A 20,749-nucleotide genomic window follows, 5' to 3' on the forward strand; every position below is an offset into this window, starting at 1 on the left:
ATACAAAGATGGACCAGATCAGGTATCTTACAGTAGTGGTCTGGGCACACCACCTAAAAATAAATGAGGCCATGTTTGCACAGTAGACTGCAGCATGACTTAGTAATACTTGTATCTTTGCACTAGCTATTTTAGATCCTGGAAGCATCCTAGTTAGGACAATGCAGAACTCACTGCACTAGAAAACTTGCTGAAGAAGCAGGAAAAATGCGCCTGCAGTGAGCTCTGTGCTACCTTTTCTCAATTCCTTCCAGTAACTGAGCCAGTCCAGGTAACACCCTGCACTCTGTAGTGTAGATATTCTTAAAGAGTCAGCCTTGCAAGATGCTGAGTATGTACACCACCTCTTGACCTGATACACATGGATGTGTAAACACAGAAGCCTATGTATAATACAGTGCATCTTGCACTGAATTACAAACAAAATCTTCAACCTGGGCAGTTGAAATGCTCTGGTGGAATGATTTTTCACTGCAAAATGCACATACAATAAACTATTTGGTGAAGAGGTGTTGGGTTCTACCCAGCTCATGCACCAGAGCTCCCAGGCCTCTCAGTCCTAGTCTTCTCACCCTCCCATTCAGAAAAATCCAATCTATTTCACAAATATTTGTGGGATGAAGACATATTGTGCCCAATTATTCCATTCTCTATACAGTTCTTGTTGCTACCACCTACACTTCTCGTATCACTAAGTGAGAAACTCATGGCCCAAATCTCACTGAAGTTACAGGGAGTTTTAATTGCCTCAAATAGATGGGTGTGAGGCCTGAGTAGGCAAGAGAAAAAATCATACAAATATGGTAATATTAAGAGATGTTCAGGTGGTCTCTTACTGAGCAGGTATTGGTTTCCAAGCTGTTAGTAAAAGAACAGTTGTTACTTCTCATATAAAACATATCTCTGTTGACTGATGCTACACCTCTGAAATTCAAGTCAGAAACACTTCATATCCTGAATTTCAGACTGAAAACAGACTAGAATTTTTATGTGTAACCTGACAAAGGGCGTATCATCCTTCTAAAAGCTGTGCCCGAACCAATACACATGGTTCAAACACCTAAGTATTTCAGGAGAATTTGGAGATGGATCCAGACTTTACATAAGACTTGCAAAACTTCAGAACTCTCCACTGTCCGAAATATCAGATCTCTGCCCTACCATGAAAGATCTTCAAGGTTCTCAACCCTGACAAATTGCAAATGCAGGAACCCTTTTCCCTTCTGTGTGTTAATCTGTCCCTCTGTTGCCTAAGTCCCCAGGCAGCAGAATTTCTTCATGAACTGTTCTGCCAATATACTCACTTTCCATCTTACCCCATAAAAAAGATTTGAGACCATTGGTCATGCAGCAGTATAAACAATCTCTGAGCTTGTGATTTCCTTTCTCGTATATAATGGTGAAAGGATTAAGGAAGAAGGCCACTGGGAGATTCGCATGAGAAGAACGATATGCAGACAGAATTCCTTTCTTTCATGATTCTTCTTCTGAAATTTGAATTTGACAGCCACAAATATTATAGCTACTGAAAGTTGATACATGCTGTATTTTGAGACAATAGTAAAAAAAAGGCATCTTACAAAAGTGCCTCCTAAAGGCCTAGATGTAGTCTGTGAGGTGAAAACAACAGGGCAGTAACAGCTATAATTTTATGAAAGACTTGATAAATTACGGATAAATCTTACAAAATCCATCACTTGTGGAAAACAACAACAGCCTGTAAGTGATTTTGATACTGAATTCTTAGTCCCCTACACACAGCTGATGGGAGCACTGTGCTTGACACATGTAGGGCACTCTAGCTATCAGGGATTGAGGAACGGTAGAGAACAATCTCTGTGTACAAAGTCATTGATTGAGAATGGTCAAATCTTGGCACAAAATGATGCAAAAAAATCTAAGGCAGCACAAGCATCAGTAAAGTTAGATATTGAAAGTACAACATTATAATAACTGGGGTTCCCTTCACACACCTCTTTTGTAGCCATTAACAATTAGCATTGGAGGAGTTAAAATATCTGACCCACATGTCACCTACAAAATCTGATCTATCAGTGACAGCATAGCATACCACATGTACAACTGAAAGTCTCTGGAAGAGTCTCCATACAAAACACAGTGCTAAAAAAGTGAGGAAAAAGAAAACTCAGTATGCAGGAAGAGATTTCTCTAGAATTATTTTTGGAATACAAGAGTGGGGAAATTTCAGAAATAATCAACATTAACAAATGAACTGCAAAGCTTGAAAGTCCTACTGGATTTATTGTTTGCTCATACAGCATTATCCACACTTCTGGAAGCAGCTGAATTGTCTGAGAGGTAATATAAAAAGCTAGACTCCTGAAAATCTTGACCATTTGAAATATTACCCATGCTTGTCTGAACTGTTTATCCAAAGAATCAAATCTATATATTCTGTAACCAATGCGTGGTATATAACAAGTTGATAACCAGCTTAGTATTTAGTCCTACAAGGATTGTCTTCCTGACACCAAGGAATAGACAGCTGGCACTTAAATAACAGTCCATTTACGGAAATACGAGTTTGGAACTATAGGCACATCTCAGAGTTTAGAAAAACTGACCGCATTCTCCGCATCCTGCCCATTTTGTCACATGTCTGACATGATGAGCCTCAGTTCACAGAAGAAATTCTGCATACTCGGTTCCCCTTCATTGTTCACCTCCACCTTCCCTTGTTACTTTACCTCAGCATCTGAATCTCTTGAGCCCTTTAATCCATGCTGTTGCATTGCCTGCAGGCCCAGTAGCTATGCCTTCATTGCCCACCTCTGCACTTTTCAGATAATGAAAAAGAAATTAAAAATAACCCAAGCTCTTGGCAGTCATGGTACAGGAGACTGTGGAATAGGTATGCCACAGCAGCTGACAGTAATAACTGGAGAACTACTTACTATTGTTTATTTATAAGAATTTTTCCAGTCTGCAGAGGTACCATGGAATTACAGAGCCGTGCTTGTTTATGGTTACTCCACATACACAAACAAGGTGGATATTCATATCTGGAGTATGAAAGACTCACAGAATGTTACACAGCACCAGATATTAGTGAGATGCTCTGTTTTTTGTATAATCCCAACAATGGGTAGCTGTCAGATAGTTCAAATAAATTGTTTCTTTGGAAGTAGATTTGGTTTGGAAATATAATGATATAGGCATTCTTGGAAGATGTCTAATTTTTTCCTATTGACATGCGCTCAGCTAATTCAGTTTGTTTTGTGATTTGCCTTTGTTACTAACTTCATAAGGAATGTTTGCTATCACAGCCAGATTGAGGTTATCACTTGTTTACATTCTGGCTTTTTGACCATAAAAATTCAAACAATGTATCTGTAGATCAGCATCTAAAATGCACTAAAAAAATATGTATCTTCCCACATGGATGGCAGAATTAGAACTTCCATTCTTTGGACTGACAGGATGGGATAGGATAGGATAGGATAGGATAGGATAGGATAGGATAGGATAGGATAGGATAGGATAGGATAGGATAGGATAGGATAGGATAGGATAGGATAGGATAGGATAGGATAGGATAGGATAGGATAGGATAGGATGCTCAGAATTTTTCCAAGATAACTTCCAAGAGCTTCAAAGATGCTTCAGAGAGGATGCAAAATGCACCAAAGCTTCACTCAATTTGTTTCCTTGGCTGGGAGAGTGATTGGTAAATTCATATAATAGTTCAGCCTTAGAGCAGGAATTAAAATGGAGCAACCTAGAAAGTGTTTTATGACTCCTTCAGAGTTTTGCTGGGCAATTTTTTATGCCACTATAAAAGAAAACACAGGAAATTAAGCTGCAGAAAATATATTAAAATAATGTGAAGAGCTTGACTTTAGCCCTAGAAAGCTAAAAAACAACGAACAGCCTTTTGAATGTTTAAACTGAAACTACATCTTTGCCTTGAATCTGTATGAAAGTTCATACTGTCTAGATAAGGTGCTACTAGTTCCTTCAAGCAATGAATTTCATACACTTTCTACCGTCTGACCGTATTAAAGACTAGCTGTTACGATTAACTCCAAATTACCTTGGAGCTTTTAGAGCTTAACCTGGTCCTTGAAGTTATTTTAATGTAAAGCATTTTGTGGCTTAATATCTTTGACACCTGCACCTCTGAGAGGCACATATGGATTTTGTTTAGAGCTTGTGTTTGCAGTTTTTGGATAGTGCACAACTTTTCAATCCAAATCTATTGTCAGCCTCAGCGACTGCTTTAAAAATATCATCACTGCACTGTTTTTGTTGTTTTTTAAAGGGACCTTCACACATCATCTATGTTTCTTTAAATCATAGATTTATATATAAGTTGGATTGTGATGCATGACTGAGGGAAAAGGCTAAGTACAGATGGACTGAAGGCTGATCCACAGTCTACTGTAGTCAATCAACAGATTTTTATTAGCTTTGATAGTTTTTGGACTCAGCCTTCTATGAAAACAGATGCAGTTATTGACTGTGATATAGTCCCCTCTCTAGAAATGCTAAGGAGTATGGTAGAAATATGAGACAGAAGATGAAAGAGGAAACTGCCTTGACGCTGTACCACAGAGAGTAGGTGTTTGGGCCAGGTTCCAAATCTATTTAGTTCAATGGACTTCAGATCAGACCTTGAGGTGACATGTTCATGTAGAGTGGAAACAAAAGTAGAGGGAAGAAATTAAGCAGAGAAATTTTTAATAGGAAAGAAATCCATTTGCTCTCTTATGTTGTGCTGTGATCCCCCAAGGACCTCCAGCCACAAAGGTTGTTTAATACTAGGTGATCCCTAGAAGATAACCTTGCACTGAAACAGTGTAATAGGTTTCCTCTATCTGAGGTTCCTGTATTCTCATGAGATGATGAATCAGGATTTAGTTCTGGTGATGAAGTAGCTCTAGAATGTTTGTGTTTTACCCTTCTTGATGTGATAGGGTCAAAAACATTTACCCTTTCAGCAGCTGGTGGGTTTGACCTTGCAACAGCCAGTTTGCAGTAGCAGTCTGTCCCACCATGTGCTGATGGCACTTAGGGCTCAGTTTCGCTGTCCTGCCCTAAAGCTGCACTAGGAGCAGGTCAGGAATATGTAGTAACTGAGTCGGCAGCACTAACAGGTTTCCTGCCTTTTTGAGGCAAATGTATGCAAGAGACCTCCACAGATACTGAGGAAAGTTTGGTAAATTTCTGGAAAAAACAGAGCATGTGTTATCCCAGGCCACCATGACACTTGTGTTCCACAATTTCCCTTGCTGCCTATAATACAGAGATTCCCTGTCTTCTCTGTTTTCTTTATCCCCTCTGCATTTGGCCCCTCTCACCAAATAACCCCAGGGTAGCACACTCCTGCTAAGGTGGCCAAAATATGGTCACAGAATGTCTCCTGCACTGAAGGCCTTTTTGGGGAAGTGAACCACAGTGGCAGAATGAGGAAATCCAAATTGCCAGCTATATGTTTCTGGTACAGATGGATCAGAAGATAAGCATTAATTGGATCTTTGCATACAAAGCAAGCCTTCTGCTGTCACTGTACCTTAGTGTCACGGCAACTGCAGGAAAATAGGCAAGTGTTCTGTGTTACATAGAAGCACTGCTATTTGTGCATGAAATGCACTGCATAAACACAGAAGAATATTATTTATGTGATCTTTTTCCCATATAAACATGCGGATCTTTTTTAAAGAATATTTTAAAAAATACAGTTTGGTTTGAACACATAGCATCAGGGATAGTTCAATCAACAGAGTTGTTCCAGACTTATTCAACATAACTATGATCAAAATCTTGCTGTCACCTTCCTAGCAAGCTGCATAATCTTTTTCTGCAGGATGCGTTCCTCACCTCTTTAAGTCTTAGGCTGCTCTGTTTTGAATTTGTAAGGATCAGAACATCAACACATATTTATTCCTCCATTCCAAATATGTGTCTCATACTGAATAGCTGCTTTTTATATATAATAATCATATTCCATTGGCTTATGTGTAGTAGAGGGAAGAGCCTAACATAGAGGATTTCTGCCTGGAGGCAGGCTTCTTTATCTTTTACTTGGAATGTTACTAGCACTTAGATTTTTCCAGGACTGGGAAGAGCTTTGGCTGAACCCCTTGGAACATAGACATGAAGGCAGCAGGGGTCAAAGGACTTTTTCAGAGCCCTGATTCCTTACGTGAAAGGAGGCTAGTTCAGATATTGTTCATCAGAGCAGCTCCAGGACTGTTCACATCTACGTATGCTTATCTAGCTGTCAAAATGGCTGTTCCAGCAACAGGAAGAGGCACATATCATTTTAAAGCTGGAGAGAGGAGTTTAGCTCAGGTCCCCTTGCAAAGCAAATTTTGAAGTGATTAGATTTACTCACTTTCTGTCCTGTACATCAGGATGACAGAGGATTCAAACATGTTCCAACTGGCTGTGCAGTCAAAAGTAACTATAAGAGTAAATTGCAGTCTCTTACTCTGGGCCTACTTCAGTTAAGATGGCAGATTGAAGTCTGTATCTTGCAGTCAGTAGGAGCTGCAAAGGAGCTTCAGATTCTCAAGTATTGTACACCTGACCTTGGTGACACAGGAAGATAAGTAATGTGAGTTAGTAGGCAGCAAACATGCACAAATACAAAGGAGAGTCCAAACCTGCTGCAATCCAGCATGATACTAATGTATTGCTTGCTGCTGCTTTCCCCATATACCAATGACACAGAGTGTTAATAGCATACACCATCAAGAATGAAGCACACCATCTGTCAGGACCTTCCTTTTAGTCTAGTTTTTCCTGCATGAGGTGCAAAAGCATTACCTGCTGAAGAGACATGTTTTAAACCAAAGCACAGTTCATGTGCTTTGAATTAAGTTTCAATATTGCTGCCCCAAAATTGAAATTAAAATGTTACACCTTGTTTACTTAAGAGTCCTAGTCTCCAGTTACTCACCGAGGAGTACTTCCCTCCAGAAGTCATTCCCTGGCTTCACTGGGACCCACTTGAAAGAAATGGAGTAATCTATACTGTGGTGTAAAAGATGCTCTTCACCACATCCAAGGTAGGACCTTAGGGCATATTGTTACCCTTAAAGTTTCAAAGATTCTGCACCAGGAATTGAAAAAAAAAATAAAAATCCACGAGTCAGCCCATTGTCACGGGTGTTTGGCAAAACAAGACAATAACTGGTTTTGCTTCTGCCAGTCCCAGCTCCACTTTCAGATAAAAGCTGAAAGTTGGAGTGGGAGGCACAGGTCCTATTCTGCATGTGTCTGGCTCAGGATAGAGCTGTTGCTATGAGTGACAGTACTCAGGCTCCTAATTTGGGGAGGTGTTGTCCCATACACAAACACAAAGTGAATTCCATCCTAAAACAGATTCACAACTCCTGTGGGTGACAGCCTGTTTCATGTTAAAACCACATTTCAGTGGTGGAGGAAAACAGCATTTTTTTACATTGTGGTTGGCCTTTGGCAACTGCAACCTGCATTCTGGGAGCAGCTGAAGAAAGCTGGAGAGGTAACAAGGTACATAACGTAAAGAAAGCTTCCAGCATCTTATCTGCCACTCTCTCCTCCATGTATTTCATGCTTCCAGCTCCTCGCATGAATTGCAGTCAGTGCAAGTTAGCATTTTATTCCACATTGCTGCCTGGATTTTTTTCAACCTACTTTGTAAATTGCAACTCCACCTGCAGGTTTTTATCCAGAAATGTAATTTTCTGCACATGAGTAAGTTATCCCATTACTGTTATTCCAGACTACTTCAGTTAGTATTTTGGGGCTTCCTAGAATTAATCCTTCACAGTGGAACCTGAAGTGTTAGCGTTTAACATTGCTATGAAAAACACCAGTAAAAAGACCTAATAAGCAAGAATCATCCCTGTATCTCTCTACTAACTTATGTGTACGTTACCCCAGAGAATGATTTTGCTTGTAGGGAAAAGAGCTGGACTCCATGAAGGAGGAGAATTAACAATATTTTTTTAACAAGGAGACTTAAGGGTATGTGCAACGCCTACCCAAGCGAACAGTTTTCCAAAAACAGACGTCAGGTAATCGAAGTGCTGCCTACTTGTGTTGCACAGTGTACCTAAGCTGATTCAGGTTTCATAAAATTTTCAATAAGCAAAACAGGAAGAAGTACTGTCATACGGTAGTCGTGTTCCCTTTTGGCATTAGAAATACTCGTGGTCTGCACATTTCCAAGAATTGTGTTTTATTCTGACCTTTATAATTGCTCTTTATGTGTTGCTTCTGAATAGCTAATCTGCAATTCTTATGCCAATTTTAAATGTCAAGGCAAGTAATGTGGCCTCACATGATGTTATGTTACAACTTGGGGTGACCTGATTTCTGTACAGAAGCAGCATGTGAGATGACCTGTTAGCTGGTGTCCAAAGACAGTTTCCTGCACTGGGATACAGCCTAGAGAGCTTTGAAGTACCTGTTGCAACTAAACTGACTCTCCTAATTGTTTTCAGTAGGTAGCAAAACTCACTGGGAATACAAGTGAATATGCAGGAGAGATGTCAATGCAAACAGTTGTCCCAGAGTTATAGCAGAATTCAATTGCTTCTCTAGTGAATAGGGTTCCAAAACGAATCCTCAGTCTCTTGGTCTGTACATGCTTATGCTCAGAGTTGATTCAGAAAACATGTTTCATAAAATGCTCTCTGGATTCAAATTCATAATCTATCATCTGTCTACTTAAAAAGACCAGAGAGACTATCTGCAGAACAGTTCCCAGTATGGTAAGTTTCTTAAGACATTAGACCTCATGATTAATTTCATATTGTTTAGCACTTGATTGTTTTTATAAGGGTGGTTAATAAAACAGACCAACTGCAAAAACCAAGCCAGGCTGAGTGCCTAGTGTTTCTGCTTGATGTTAAAAGCCCATCTTTTTCAGTAAATGACACTAGGTGATTCTGAATGTTGCAGTTTAAAAATAGTTTCTAAGTCAGCAAGCCAAGAGTCTGTAGGATTTTTAAAAAATGATCTTTGCCAGATGTTCTGATACTAAAATAAGCAATAGTGAGAGTGTTAAGTACTAACAAGAATGGCCAGAATATGGTACAAGAAAGTATCTCAGAGAGATGCAATAAAACCCCACAGACCCTTGCTGAGGTGCTGTGCAGGGTCCTAACAGACCCTGCTGAGAAGTATGCAGCAGCGTGAACTTCGCCTACACACCCTCCTTGTCTAATCTCCATTTCGGGAGGACGCTCAGTTACCACAACCTATTACTGGTTGTAGATCAGTAAAACTTGGCACAATGACTTTCAGAAAGCCAAGATGCTTGGTCTCATTGTCCAAAATGGTGAAGACCATCCAGAAGCAACTGATTTTCCTGTCTTGAAGGTCAGATGTGACATCATAAATACTTCACTGATTATCATGCCATGACTGTACTGATTCTGAGGGAGTTTTGCCAGTTTGTCAGGTAGCGTCCTAAAATTGTTTGTTAGCAATTGTACCTGTACCTCTTGACTTTATCCAGAAGGATCCAAGTTGAAAACTTAATTGACTGTAGTAAGGCCTGGATCCTAAAGCCCTTCCTCAAGTAAATCACCCTACACGAACATTTCCCAAAAGGCTAATTTGCTCACAGCCAGTTACTGCTTTTCACTCTCTGCACATAAATACTTTTACAGAAGTTACCACTGTTTCAAACACCAGGAACTGCCCATGGAATTTGTCTAAGCTATTCAAGGGATTAGTTGCAGATAACTGATGCTCTTCTGCTCCATATCCAAGTAAGGGTAAAGCATCTCAGGACCAAGCTTTTATAACAGTCCAGGAAGGAATAGCTGTAAACAGAAAAAGCTAAAAGATTGCATTTCCAAAAATTACTGTGATCCATGTGACACAGCATCTGTTTCTCCCAGGACACTGGAAAGCTCCCAAAGCCAGGAAGCCCTGGTCTACACCCATAGTATGGCTGCCTTCAAACCTTGGCCCTTGGAAACCTCAAGTCACGGGCAGACCGTCAGGAACCCAGGGAGGTTTCCATGAAAAAAACTGTGACTGGAGTAGATTCCACTGAACCACAGAATTTCCATAAAATGTCTGTGGATTATCAAATTAATATCTAACTCTATTTTGTCAGACTATCAGGAAAGCATTAGTGCTGCACTTCACACTAAGTTAGCATCCCTTCGTGGCAAACTTTTTGCCATACTGTTTCTTCACATGCTCCGTCAAATGGACTATATACAGTTCATGGAGTATGTGAACTATACCTACATGCAGTTCTAGTTCATACGAACTTTTATATTAGGGTGTATTACAAATCTGAATTAATACAGATCTTGTTTGTATAGATCAACAGTTCATCCTAGTACAAGCATCCATCTCAAACATAATCTTTCAAGCATTCAAGCAAGCACCTAGGCTGTATTCTGAAGGAAACCTTTCTGTTGGCTTCACTGAGGCCAGGATTTACCTTGTGTGTATGGTACAGCAGTGAAACAGCCTAGGTAGACAACAGAAGATGGACAGAATCCTGTATTTGGAAGAGAGGAATGCTCGGATATAAGAATTCAAGCATAGCCACCATAGTTTCCAGTTGCTTTTTAAAAAATAATTGGTTTGAAGCCTGTTGATAAAACTGGAAAGATTTCTTCAGCCAGGTTCAACCTTTAAAGCTAATTACAGGATAAGTTCAAATCTATAGCAAGTCACGTGAAGCCTAGGTTGCACATCTTAGCCCCCTGCCATTAAGTAATGCTAATGTTGGTGATAAATCAGTGCTATCCATATTGCTAACTCATGGGTCTATCTTGATCCCACTAAAATCGCAGGCAAATGTAAGCATGGCCTGTCAAATTCTATACTGCAGTCTGAGCTCTTAGAGAATAAATGCCAACCACAGAAACAAAGATACATCCTTTTCGATTGGTGCTATAACATCCTTACCCTGTATGGTTTATATTGCTTCCACTGACATGCTATGAATGCCAGAAAGAAAAGCTCAGATTGAACCCAGTTAATTAAAAGGATTCACACAGATGGTTTGCCTGGTACTTTACAGAGGCAGCTAATTAAAGCAATGTTAGTCAGCACCATTAAAATGCCAGATAAGGCTTTGGGAACAATCCCGTTTTGGAAGCAAGGTTTACAAATAGAGCTTTGAGCAATGCAGTATATTTGCAGTTAATTAATCTAATTCTAACATATTTTAACTAAGGCACAGAATAATGCATGCTGATATCTATATTAATGCCAAGATTTTTCAAAGTTCAAACCTGGCACTTATTAAAACAATCCACAAAGACTCTGATTTCACATTCTACAGGAGAATATGATATCATGAGGGAGTCTGAACTCCTCTAATTAGCCATGATTTAAAGAGCACTAGAAAAGAAACCAAGGCAGGTCCTAGTTGTAGAAAGTCAGTCACACACTAGCAAAGACAGAGAGAGAAAAATTGCACGAGACAGAAGTTATATTTGGACATGCAATATAAACAAAGCTTCCTTGCAGTTTTAGACAGATGCTGTGTTTGGAGAGGATCAGTCGTGCTCTCCAATATGCTGTCTCCGATATATGACTGTGTATATTTTTTTGCAATAACAGTAATGTGATCTTGATATGAAAACTTCTTCTAAGCCTTATTTTATGCAACCAAATAGCTCCATTCACTTAATGTGCTAAAAGATAATCATATGCACAGGTACGTGCAGTATAGGACCTAAACCATAGCCTTATTCCCTGTAATTGAAACTGACTTTTCTTATAATTATTTCATCAAATAAGACTTCAAAATGTCAATAGAATTTCATCCCATATTCCAAAGATAGACAGGTGTACATGCGTTTTGGGCTGCATGTTATGATTTAGCTGTTATAGGTCTAACTTCTGTGATCAACTTAAAAGAAGTATAGAAAACAATTACCTACTGCAACTCTCCACCATCATTTTTCGAGCAATAAAAATTTCACCATCTTCCTTCCATTACTTAGAAGCCACAATTTAAAGGCATTTGGTGATTTCACAGTGATCTGAGCAATGTGGCATACACAAAGGTAGATCTGCAGTAAAATTTACTTTCTCCGTCCAGTACTCTGAAGAGTCACAATGAGTCATTGAAGTATTGGTCTCTGCAAATGTCAGACCACAAGCCAAACACTGCTTTTGGACAGGCATCCCACAGGGGCACAGCAATGTCCTGCAGAGGCTGCATGAACAGGGCCTCATATCCTGACCAGAACCATCTGTGCTCTCTTTTCATTTCTCCTTTCATTTTCATTCTTTCTAGTTCTGCTGCTCTTCCAGTTGCCCAAGGGGCAAGGGGATAACTAAGGGTTTGGCAATCTCTTTCTGCTTTCCATGAGAGGACTCTTGGAAGGCCCAAGATACTATTGGTGACATAAGTTTCAGGAAGTAGCACAGTCCTGAGAAGTGCCTCTTTATTCATGTTTTCCAATATTTGTGCCTAATGGGGCAGGAGTTTAATTTGTCACTTGAATCTTTTGCTGATGACTTTCGAAACATGTGTCTTAATTAGAACATACATCTTGCCATTCCAGAATGTGTATTACTAGCAAACTGTACAGAAAGTGCTAAAAGCACTGCATTTCTGTGCCAAGCACAGGTGTTGTCAAAGCTCTGTACTATTTATAAGACTTTGGAAAGGTATCATTAGACACCCTTGATTGCACTGAAATAATGATGTATTTGGTGCTTCAAAGGAGGGAGAGCCAGTACCACGTCTGTCACTTAAAGAGAAATGGAATGTCAGGCAAGGAACCCTAAATGGCTAACTTCTCCTGCGGAATGTTCTTCACTGACCCACTAGACTCTCAAATACTGTAGTACATGTATGTTCCACAGTTTTGTCATTTACCATTAAAAATATTATTAAGATTTGATGGACCAATGTAATTAAATAGATGCTTTTATGGAAAACTCTGAATGTCAGTGTTTAATGCCAGTGCATGACAGCAGAAAACTGCTCTTTCACTTGAGCTCCCAGCTGAAAAATGTGCATTCGGTGGTGGCACAGTTTCATGAAAAAGCTCCCCAGGTTTATCTGATAGATAATGAAAGGAGCTACAGCAAAACCTGAAATTTCAGGTCAGGTTTCTTTTACATGAAAGCTCAAACCCACTGAATGACATTTCAGCTGCATTCCTAGAAATTGCAGTGATTTGGGCTCCAGAGAACAAACACTCCACTGTTACTTCCATCAAGCTCTTGTTCAAAATGTCTTTTCCCATGCTGAGATGCTAAATTCACGTCAATGTAAATGTATAGTGCCAGATTCACTGCCCAAGAGGTATCGAGTGACTTACATTTCATAGGTAAAGTATAATTTGTTTGTCAACTGCTAATAGTTAAACAGTCTAGGGGATGTTTTAACATAAGGTATGGATAGCTTTATGTCTTAAAATAATATTTGACCCATGTGGTGCAGAACTCAATATGATCTTGAGTTGAAACTGGAGGCTTCAGGGCTGAATTGACACTGCACTTGTGCACTTTGTCATATGCACTCAGTTCTGCAAGCAAAATGCACTCATTTGCACATCTGACATTAAAATGCATGTCAGAAAAAAGCTTTTGGGTGGCTTTTGAAGTCTGCCTTTCACAAGTTTTGCTCATTTTGAAAACAACAGCAGCAATGAACTGTAAAGTCCACTAGGAAGAAACACTTGCATAGCAAATAGTTTTCTCTTGACACAGTTCCATCAGCAGTATGACTGCTCCTCAGCCAGAAGGTTTGAGCCTGTGGATGGCATGGACTCAGGCATGCCCTATGGCACAACCTGCTAACCTGCAATTGAGTCTTCTACCGGCTACAACAAATCATTAATAAAATGATACCAGTACTAAGAAGGGGGAAACCATGGTGCTATTGATAGTGGGATTCTGTGTGTATACAGGACCTTCTACATTAAAGTGTGAAAAAGCCATGTAAATATAACAAGTGGGCACATAACTGCACCTGTCCATCCTAATACTAAATGCTACAGCAGACAAAGCAAGAGAAAATACAGCAGCATGAGACATGGCCATCAGTGCTGGCACTGCAGTTGATCATCAACATCCTAAGATGAAATGGGACAGTCAACTAAAAGTGTGAATTATTATTCAGCAAAGTAGCAGTATGAGAATATCACTTATACTTTGTAGCATGACAAAACTTGTCCTTTTATAGTAAAGAAAAATGAAGGAGAAGGGAAGCTTTTCCTCCCCTGTATTTGTGATACTGCAAGTTGTCAAGAACATTTGCATGATGTGTTCCTTTCCCATTGCTTTCAGAAGACTCCCTTTTCTCAGTAAGCAGCAAAATCACCGGGAAATCCTGTGAATACAATGGCACCACCTACCATCATGGCGAAATGTTTGTGGCAGAGGGGCTTTTCCAAAACAGGCAAGCAAACCAGTGTGCCCAGTGCAGCTGCTCAGTAAGTAAGATGATTTGACAGAGCTCTGCTCTATCTATGCTTCGTTTCTCCTTTCTAGAAGACATGACACTGAAATATAAGCAACACATAACAGAGGCTGGGAATTGATAATTAATGCTGAAACTCATGAGAGTGATCAGAGCCAGTGTGCAGCACCTGGTAACTGCCAGGCTACCTCTTACTCAAACACAGTGGACAAAGGTTACCCTGTCAAGCATCTGCTGTAAGTGAGCTTATGGTGCAGAGGCAGAAGGTAAAATATTGCTACTTGACATATACAGAATATTTCGCTTCAACCTGACTGGAAAATACAGCACTAAGCCACTGACTGAAACTGAATTCATTTGGACTGAGCTGATAGGGAAAGAGCCCCACAGGCTGGGAGTGGACAGCTCTGAAAACTGGCACTGGGCCACAGAGCCATTCCTGAGATGTCACCGATTCAAATCCAGTATATCTGAGCAGTCACCCAGTGACTTTTCAGAGCCAGTGTCTGAACCAAAATATCCCTCTCAATCCAGCCAGCTCTTCAGTATAAAGTACTGGCAACTCTGGACCTCCTCTGATTAAATCATCATCATATTTTACATTAACTACAAACTTAACAGGCCAAGTACTGAACAGACTTTATGACTTTTAGTTACTGATCAGCTCTTCCTCCAGTTCAAGTCCAGTAAGACACAAGAGAGGGAGAGCAGCAGGGAGAATTTACACTGGGTGATTTTGGTACCAACAATGTCAGGTACACTTTCAGCATACAGTAACTGCAGTTATTCTCGCCGCACACTTTTACCTCTTCCCTTTTCCCCCTGTTTTTTTAGAGAAAGGGACCTTTCTCTGTGCGACAACAAATTTTTAAAAAGCTATCCAGACTTTTCATTGGTCTAGTATTCTGCTTTTGCATACTAGAGTGGCATTTATGTAAACACACATACTAGGTTTAAGCATGTCCATAAAAAAATGCATATACAGTACCAGACAAATCGATGACTCCTTCTAAATTCTTGTGTTTTACTGGCAGGAAGGAAATGTGTACTGTGGGTTGAAGACTTGTCCCAAATTAACTTGCTCTTTCCCAGTTTCTGTTCCGGAGTCCTGCTGTCCCGTTTGCAGAGGTAAGTTCGAGTACAACCACAGAAGGACGGGTTCTGAATTCACTCCTTCCCCTGTCAGAGCCCTGTCTGTGCACCAGCACTGTCACTCAGGACACTATCTGCAAGTTTCCCATGTACTTACAATCCAATGCATGTTGGGAAATTAAACCTTGAATTCCAGCAAGGTAACACTGCTACCTTTGTTTTCCTAAATTAAAACAAGGAGAGAATGCACTGATGATAAAGTTGCATCCCCATAATGACATAAATGAAGGCTTCAAATGATGTATTGAAATAGCTGCCATTGCTCTGGGTAGAAAAGCTTGGCAATAAAAGATGAGCTTCTCTCTGACAGGTTACCAGACCTGCTCAAGTTATGCAAGACACAAGAATTCCAGTTCAGAGGATAAGGCCAATTACTCCAGTTTAAATCAGGGGCCAGTCTATATTCAGGTGACTTCAGTATTTTACTAGCAGTTGCATTTTAGATCTTGTACACTGAAGGAACTTGATTCTAGGGGCCTTCCCAGCCTTTCTGAATGTCTAAACCTAAATGTCTGTCTAAAAATCTGAGAATCTCTAAATGTGTTTTATTTCACTATTAGTATTGTGGCATTTGAATCACCACTTCTAGGGTATCTAAGCACCTATGGCCAGTTCTCAAAGATGCAGATAAGCACCTATATATACCTATGGTTTTCAGAAGTGTCACTCTACTGTTATCAGTAATGCCAGGCTGCTTTGAAAAACACTCCTGCTTGCACCTTTGTGCAGCTATATCCTGTTGAGATTCTGCTTGTTTGAACTCAGTACTATTGCATGGTAAAAACAAGGACTATTATATTGTTAGTTGTATAATTTTGCCTATGGTGATAGAGTTGTGAAACAAGAACTAGCATTGTCCCACAGTCCCTGTCCTAAGGAGTTTACTGAGTACACACGCTGGACCAAAAGCTCTGAGCGGTGAAGGGACTGAGCCACAAAGATGGTACTTCAGAGTAAATCCTTGCTAATCATCTGATTCTTGATACCTGTTCCCTGATAGTTATTAGGCTCTACTTGAAACCAACCTCTTTCAGTTACAAAAATCAAACTGACTTTCAAAGTACAAAGTATCAGACATAAGTGTGCTGTAAACTAGCCTTATGCTGGAGAAATCAGGTACTTCAGCCAGAGAGTCACTAATGAGAAACAAGTTCATTAGAATTTCCATATGAGAGATGAGATTAAATTGGATTATGCAGTAGAGATGACCCAGTGTCTCCACTGATGCAGGGGTTTTTTAATGTATTCCACTGTCTATTACTCTTATTTTAAAATGTTAAAATGATCATTTATCTTACAATCAACTTTGTCCTTTCCAATAGGGCATAAGCTGTCTTATCTCCCCTCTGTGATTCTTATGAAATGCAAACCTAAACAAGATGTTTGCATCAAGATCTAGCACAGCTCATGGGGAGGAAACTGTGAGTCAGTTTCTGCTCCCTGCATGGCCAAATATATTAACATAATATAATAAAATTTGCTGATTTTCCTATTCATTCCTCTACTACTGACTAGAGAAGGCTCCAAGCACTATGGTTCAGATGCTGATTTATGTCAGAATCCAACTTCCCCTTAAATTAAGGGGAAAGTTCTCATAAACTGCATAGAGGATAAAATGCTAACACACAATATACACTAAGGTAAGGATCCATGATGGATCTGACTTACATCTGGACGAGTTAACTTCAGAACTGGAGGGGTACCTGCATCAGCACCATGGCTCTCCCAAGCCAGTATCACACAGTACTACTGCTGCAGCACCTATCCTGCTTCAAGGACCCAAGCCCGTGATCTGTGCCATTAATGTAAGGGTCCTGCTGTGGCAGTACCGCTCTGCATTCCAGTGCAATGCTTGGCACATCCAGAGCAAGGCTCTGAGCCACTAGCAGAGCGGTCTTATCTGTACCTGTATCTGAATTCCAAGGCTGGGATAAATTCCAAGCTCAGCTCCACACTAAATGATTTCTCCTGTTCTTATACAAGTTTTCCAGGAGTCAGGTATCAGTTCAAGTTCTGTGGCTTGTCTTATCAAGGAACACCTCTTATGTCTCTAAAACTTTTTAAAGCCACATTCTCTCTCTAGCCTGAACTGATTTTTCCCTGCTAAAATTTCCAACATAGCTTATGCTTAGTTATGTTTGTATTTATGAAGTTGTCTTTGCAAAGAAAACAGCTGGATGCTACTCCTAAATAGAAACCGAGGGTTTCTTCTTCTTTCCAACTTTCCTTTCCATGAATCACATGTTTGGCTGTGAGTAACCAGAGCCTGGCTCCACAAGTCCCTCACACTGATTCTCAAAAGCATTCATTACTTTTGCATCACATGCACAAATCGCAAGTGCTCTAGGAAACCCTTTCCTCTTTTAAAAGACAAGTCAGAATGTCCTTACTTTGCTATAACTGTTCTTAGTGCTATAAGCCTTATTCTGTAGTATTTCTATTGGCCTGATTCAGAAAAGCAATGCTGAACATTTCATACTCTGCCAGCAAATACAGGATCCTATGAGTTTAGATGGGATCTGGTCTTAGTGGGCCAACTTCTCGTACATCCTGCCATAACTCATTGCATGTGCCTGGCTTCCTGGAACGGTTGCTGGTTTGTGTCTAATGAGTTGTGCGCTGAGCGTGGCCATCACTTCTATTTATGAAACAGCCTATCTTTGACAAAGAGATGAAAGCACCTCCCTGGTTCATAATCATGACTTAGCAATTTTTATTAAATGAAGAATAAATAAGAGGGGAAGAAACAACCATACAAATATGGCGACAGGAAATCTGCAGGACAAAATAAGGCTTACTTTTTCTTGCTATATATAATACAATGTTAGTTATTAATGGCTACACTTCAGAGCTGACTACAAAAATGTAACTCAGGTTTCAATTCTCAGTCAAGTTACATGTCAGTTGAGCAACAGTAACTGTGCTTTGTGGGTTCTCTCAGCACACAGTAGATGGAAGGTCACACATTTAGCTTTCCTCTGTGAGCTAAGCTAAGTCAGGTCTCCTCACCTTTGCCTGAGATCACATAGCAAATGGTTGCTGGAAATTACTTCGTCCATGGCATACTGTTAAGCCACATAAATCTGATAGTAAATCTTCATCCTGCGTTTGCATAACATTTGGGAAGGGATCTTCCTTTTGGTCTCTACAGAGTCTAGTACAATAAAGTCAGACTACAGACTGACACTTCTACACAGTCATGCACCCTCCATGAGACTTCTCCCATAAGTATCTCCCAAGGTGTTGCACAATTACTGCCCTAACTGATGCTGCTCTGCTTCTCATACAGGAGATGGAGAATTATCATGGGAACATTCTGACGGAGATATCTTCCGGCAGCCAGCCAACAGGGAAGCCGTAAGTGTGACCTATGATTTAAAGACATCTTTTCCTGCTGTTCTGTGTGTGCCAGTACATTGGGGAAAAAAGAGAAAAAGGATGATAACAGGTCTGAATATTTACTGCTTCATCCTGGCTTCTGTGAATCTAGCCCAAAATAGGTTTCTTCCACTTCTGCAAACCTCTTAATAAACTCAACTTCAATTCATGAATAATGCTGAATTATAAAATTCTGTGAGCTTCTGCGAGCTCTGGATTTGGTCTTTGTTGTATATGCTCTATAAGAATAAAATGCTACAGCACAGTGTTTGCTATACAAGCATCACTTTTAAATCATAATTGCAAACACTTCCCAGCTGACATATACACATGTATATATTTACTTTAGGGGCTTCTCTACCTCTGGGGCTAAGAGTATCCATTAACAAACTCCTCAAGAGATAATTTTTATAACAGCATTTGGAGAGAATATGAAGAGCTTTTAAGCACTAGGTGCACTACCTAAATACATGAACCAACAGGTCTTTGGATTAGTGAGAAGAATCATGCTTCAACTGCTGTAATATACACTATTCCTTCATACCCATGGGTATTTTGGAAGATAATTCTCTGAAAACAACCAGTGTTTTTGCTCTAGAAAACATGCTGTGCACTACTACTACTTTCCTCTGCAAATAAAATGAGACTTCCCAGTCTGTAAGACAGATTCTAGTAAGGTTCTGCTCAGTCTGTGCAAGGCTAACCCTGGCCTTGCCTGAGAGTTTAAAGCTGCAACCAAACAAGAAGCCGGACAGTCATTCAGGACATGCTCTGCCACTGGAGCCCCACTAGAAAGCAATTTTGATGAGGAGAACTAGACAGGCTTACAATTCTTCTCTAATCTTAGAGTAGACATCAGTAAAGTAGATATCTAGCTCTGAACACCATTTTTAATACATGGAGCAAAACAGGCACTTCTGGGTTGTGATTCATCTCATCATCATCTAGAGATCCACAACAGGTCAGGTTCTAAAATTGCATCTCTGTCCATTGACTTGATTAGGGACTTCAGATGACTGACTTAGATAAAGACACCTACACTGACATATACAGTCTGGGGAGACGAGTTACAACTGCGTACGTGTAGACAACTTCATTATCATGTAAACCATCTGCAAAACCTGAATGGCCTTTATTTAGTATGGTCCCATTCATTACATCTAATGATGTTTGATGACAGTCACAACACTCATTGCCTGCGTTAAGCTTCTAGTACAGCCTCCTTCCCCATGTTCATTGGAATGAGACATTTACTTTCCTGCTCTCTTTCTGTCTCCAGAGGCACTCATACCATCGCTCCCACTATGACCTGTCACCCAGCTCTGCGAGGCAGGTAGTCAACATTCCACGATTTCCCAATGCCAGGAGTAACCGTGGAGTCCTACCGGATCCCCAGCAAACTTCAGGAACAATAGTACAAATCGTCATCAACAATAAGCATAAGCACGGACGAGGTAAAGACAAGTACTTCTTTACAGTATTACTCTGGGTCAAGAATCAATCACCTACTCAAAATATACAACAGAATCTTGGAAATTCACACTGATACCAAGAGACCCAATGCAAATCAGGGAGGCAAAAAGCAATAAGCTATTAAGGATACAAAATTAGGTCTTGGCTGAGATCAGTTGTGCCTACACATACAACAGTGCATTTCACTCCGCAAAGGCACCACTCTATCGTGTTGCTGTGAATTTGTGGGATTGTGCTACATAATTCTGAGAACACATGCAGTGGTTACCAGGGAAGTGAGCGCTTTGTGCCATGAAAGACACCATGATGCCTTTAGATTTGCTAACCTGCTCACACAGTGAGTTGTCTAGTAGGAAATTGTTCATGGTTATT

The 20,749-nt window shown here is 40.1% G+C and overlaps 1 protein-coding gene across 5 annotated transcripts in view; it reads left to right on the forward strand.

The window, feature by feature from the left end:
* Positions 1–20,749, forward strand: part of CHRDL1 (chordin like 1) — a 45,346-nt gene that overhangs the window by 13,955 nt on the left and 10,642 nt on the right. For 4 of the 5 annotated variants that reach the window (XM_074882442.1, XM_074882440.1, XM_074882444.1 and 1 more), the window contains exons 5-8: positions 14,242–14,387; positions 15,409–15,502; positions 18,816–18,883; positions 20,184–20,358. In XM_074882442.1, the coding sequence (XP_074738543.1) occupies positions 14,242–14,387; positions 15,409–15,502; positions 18,816–18,883; positions 20,184–20,358 (483 nt within the window). The remainder of the gene's footprint in view (positions 1–14,241; positions 14,388–15,408; positions 15,503–18,815; positions 18,884–20,183; positions 20,359–20,749) is intronic. The other variant, XM_074882443.1, reaches the window with a different exon arrangement.

The sequence above is a fragment of the Strix uralensis genome, chromosome 13 (genome assembly GCF_047716275.1).
Source record: "Strix uralensis isolate ZFMK-TIS-50842 chromosome 13, bStrUra1, whole genome shotgun sequence".
NCBI classification, from domain to species: domain Eukaryota; kingdom Metazoa; phylum Chordata; class Aves; order Strigiformes; family Strigidae; genus Strix; species Strix uralensis.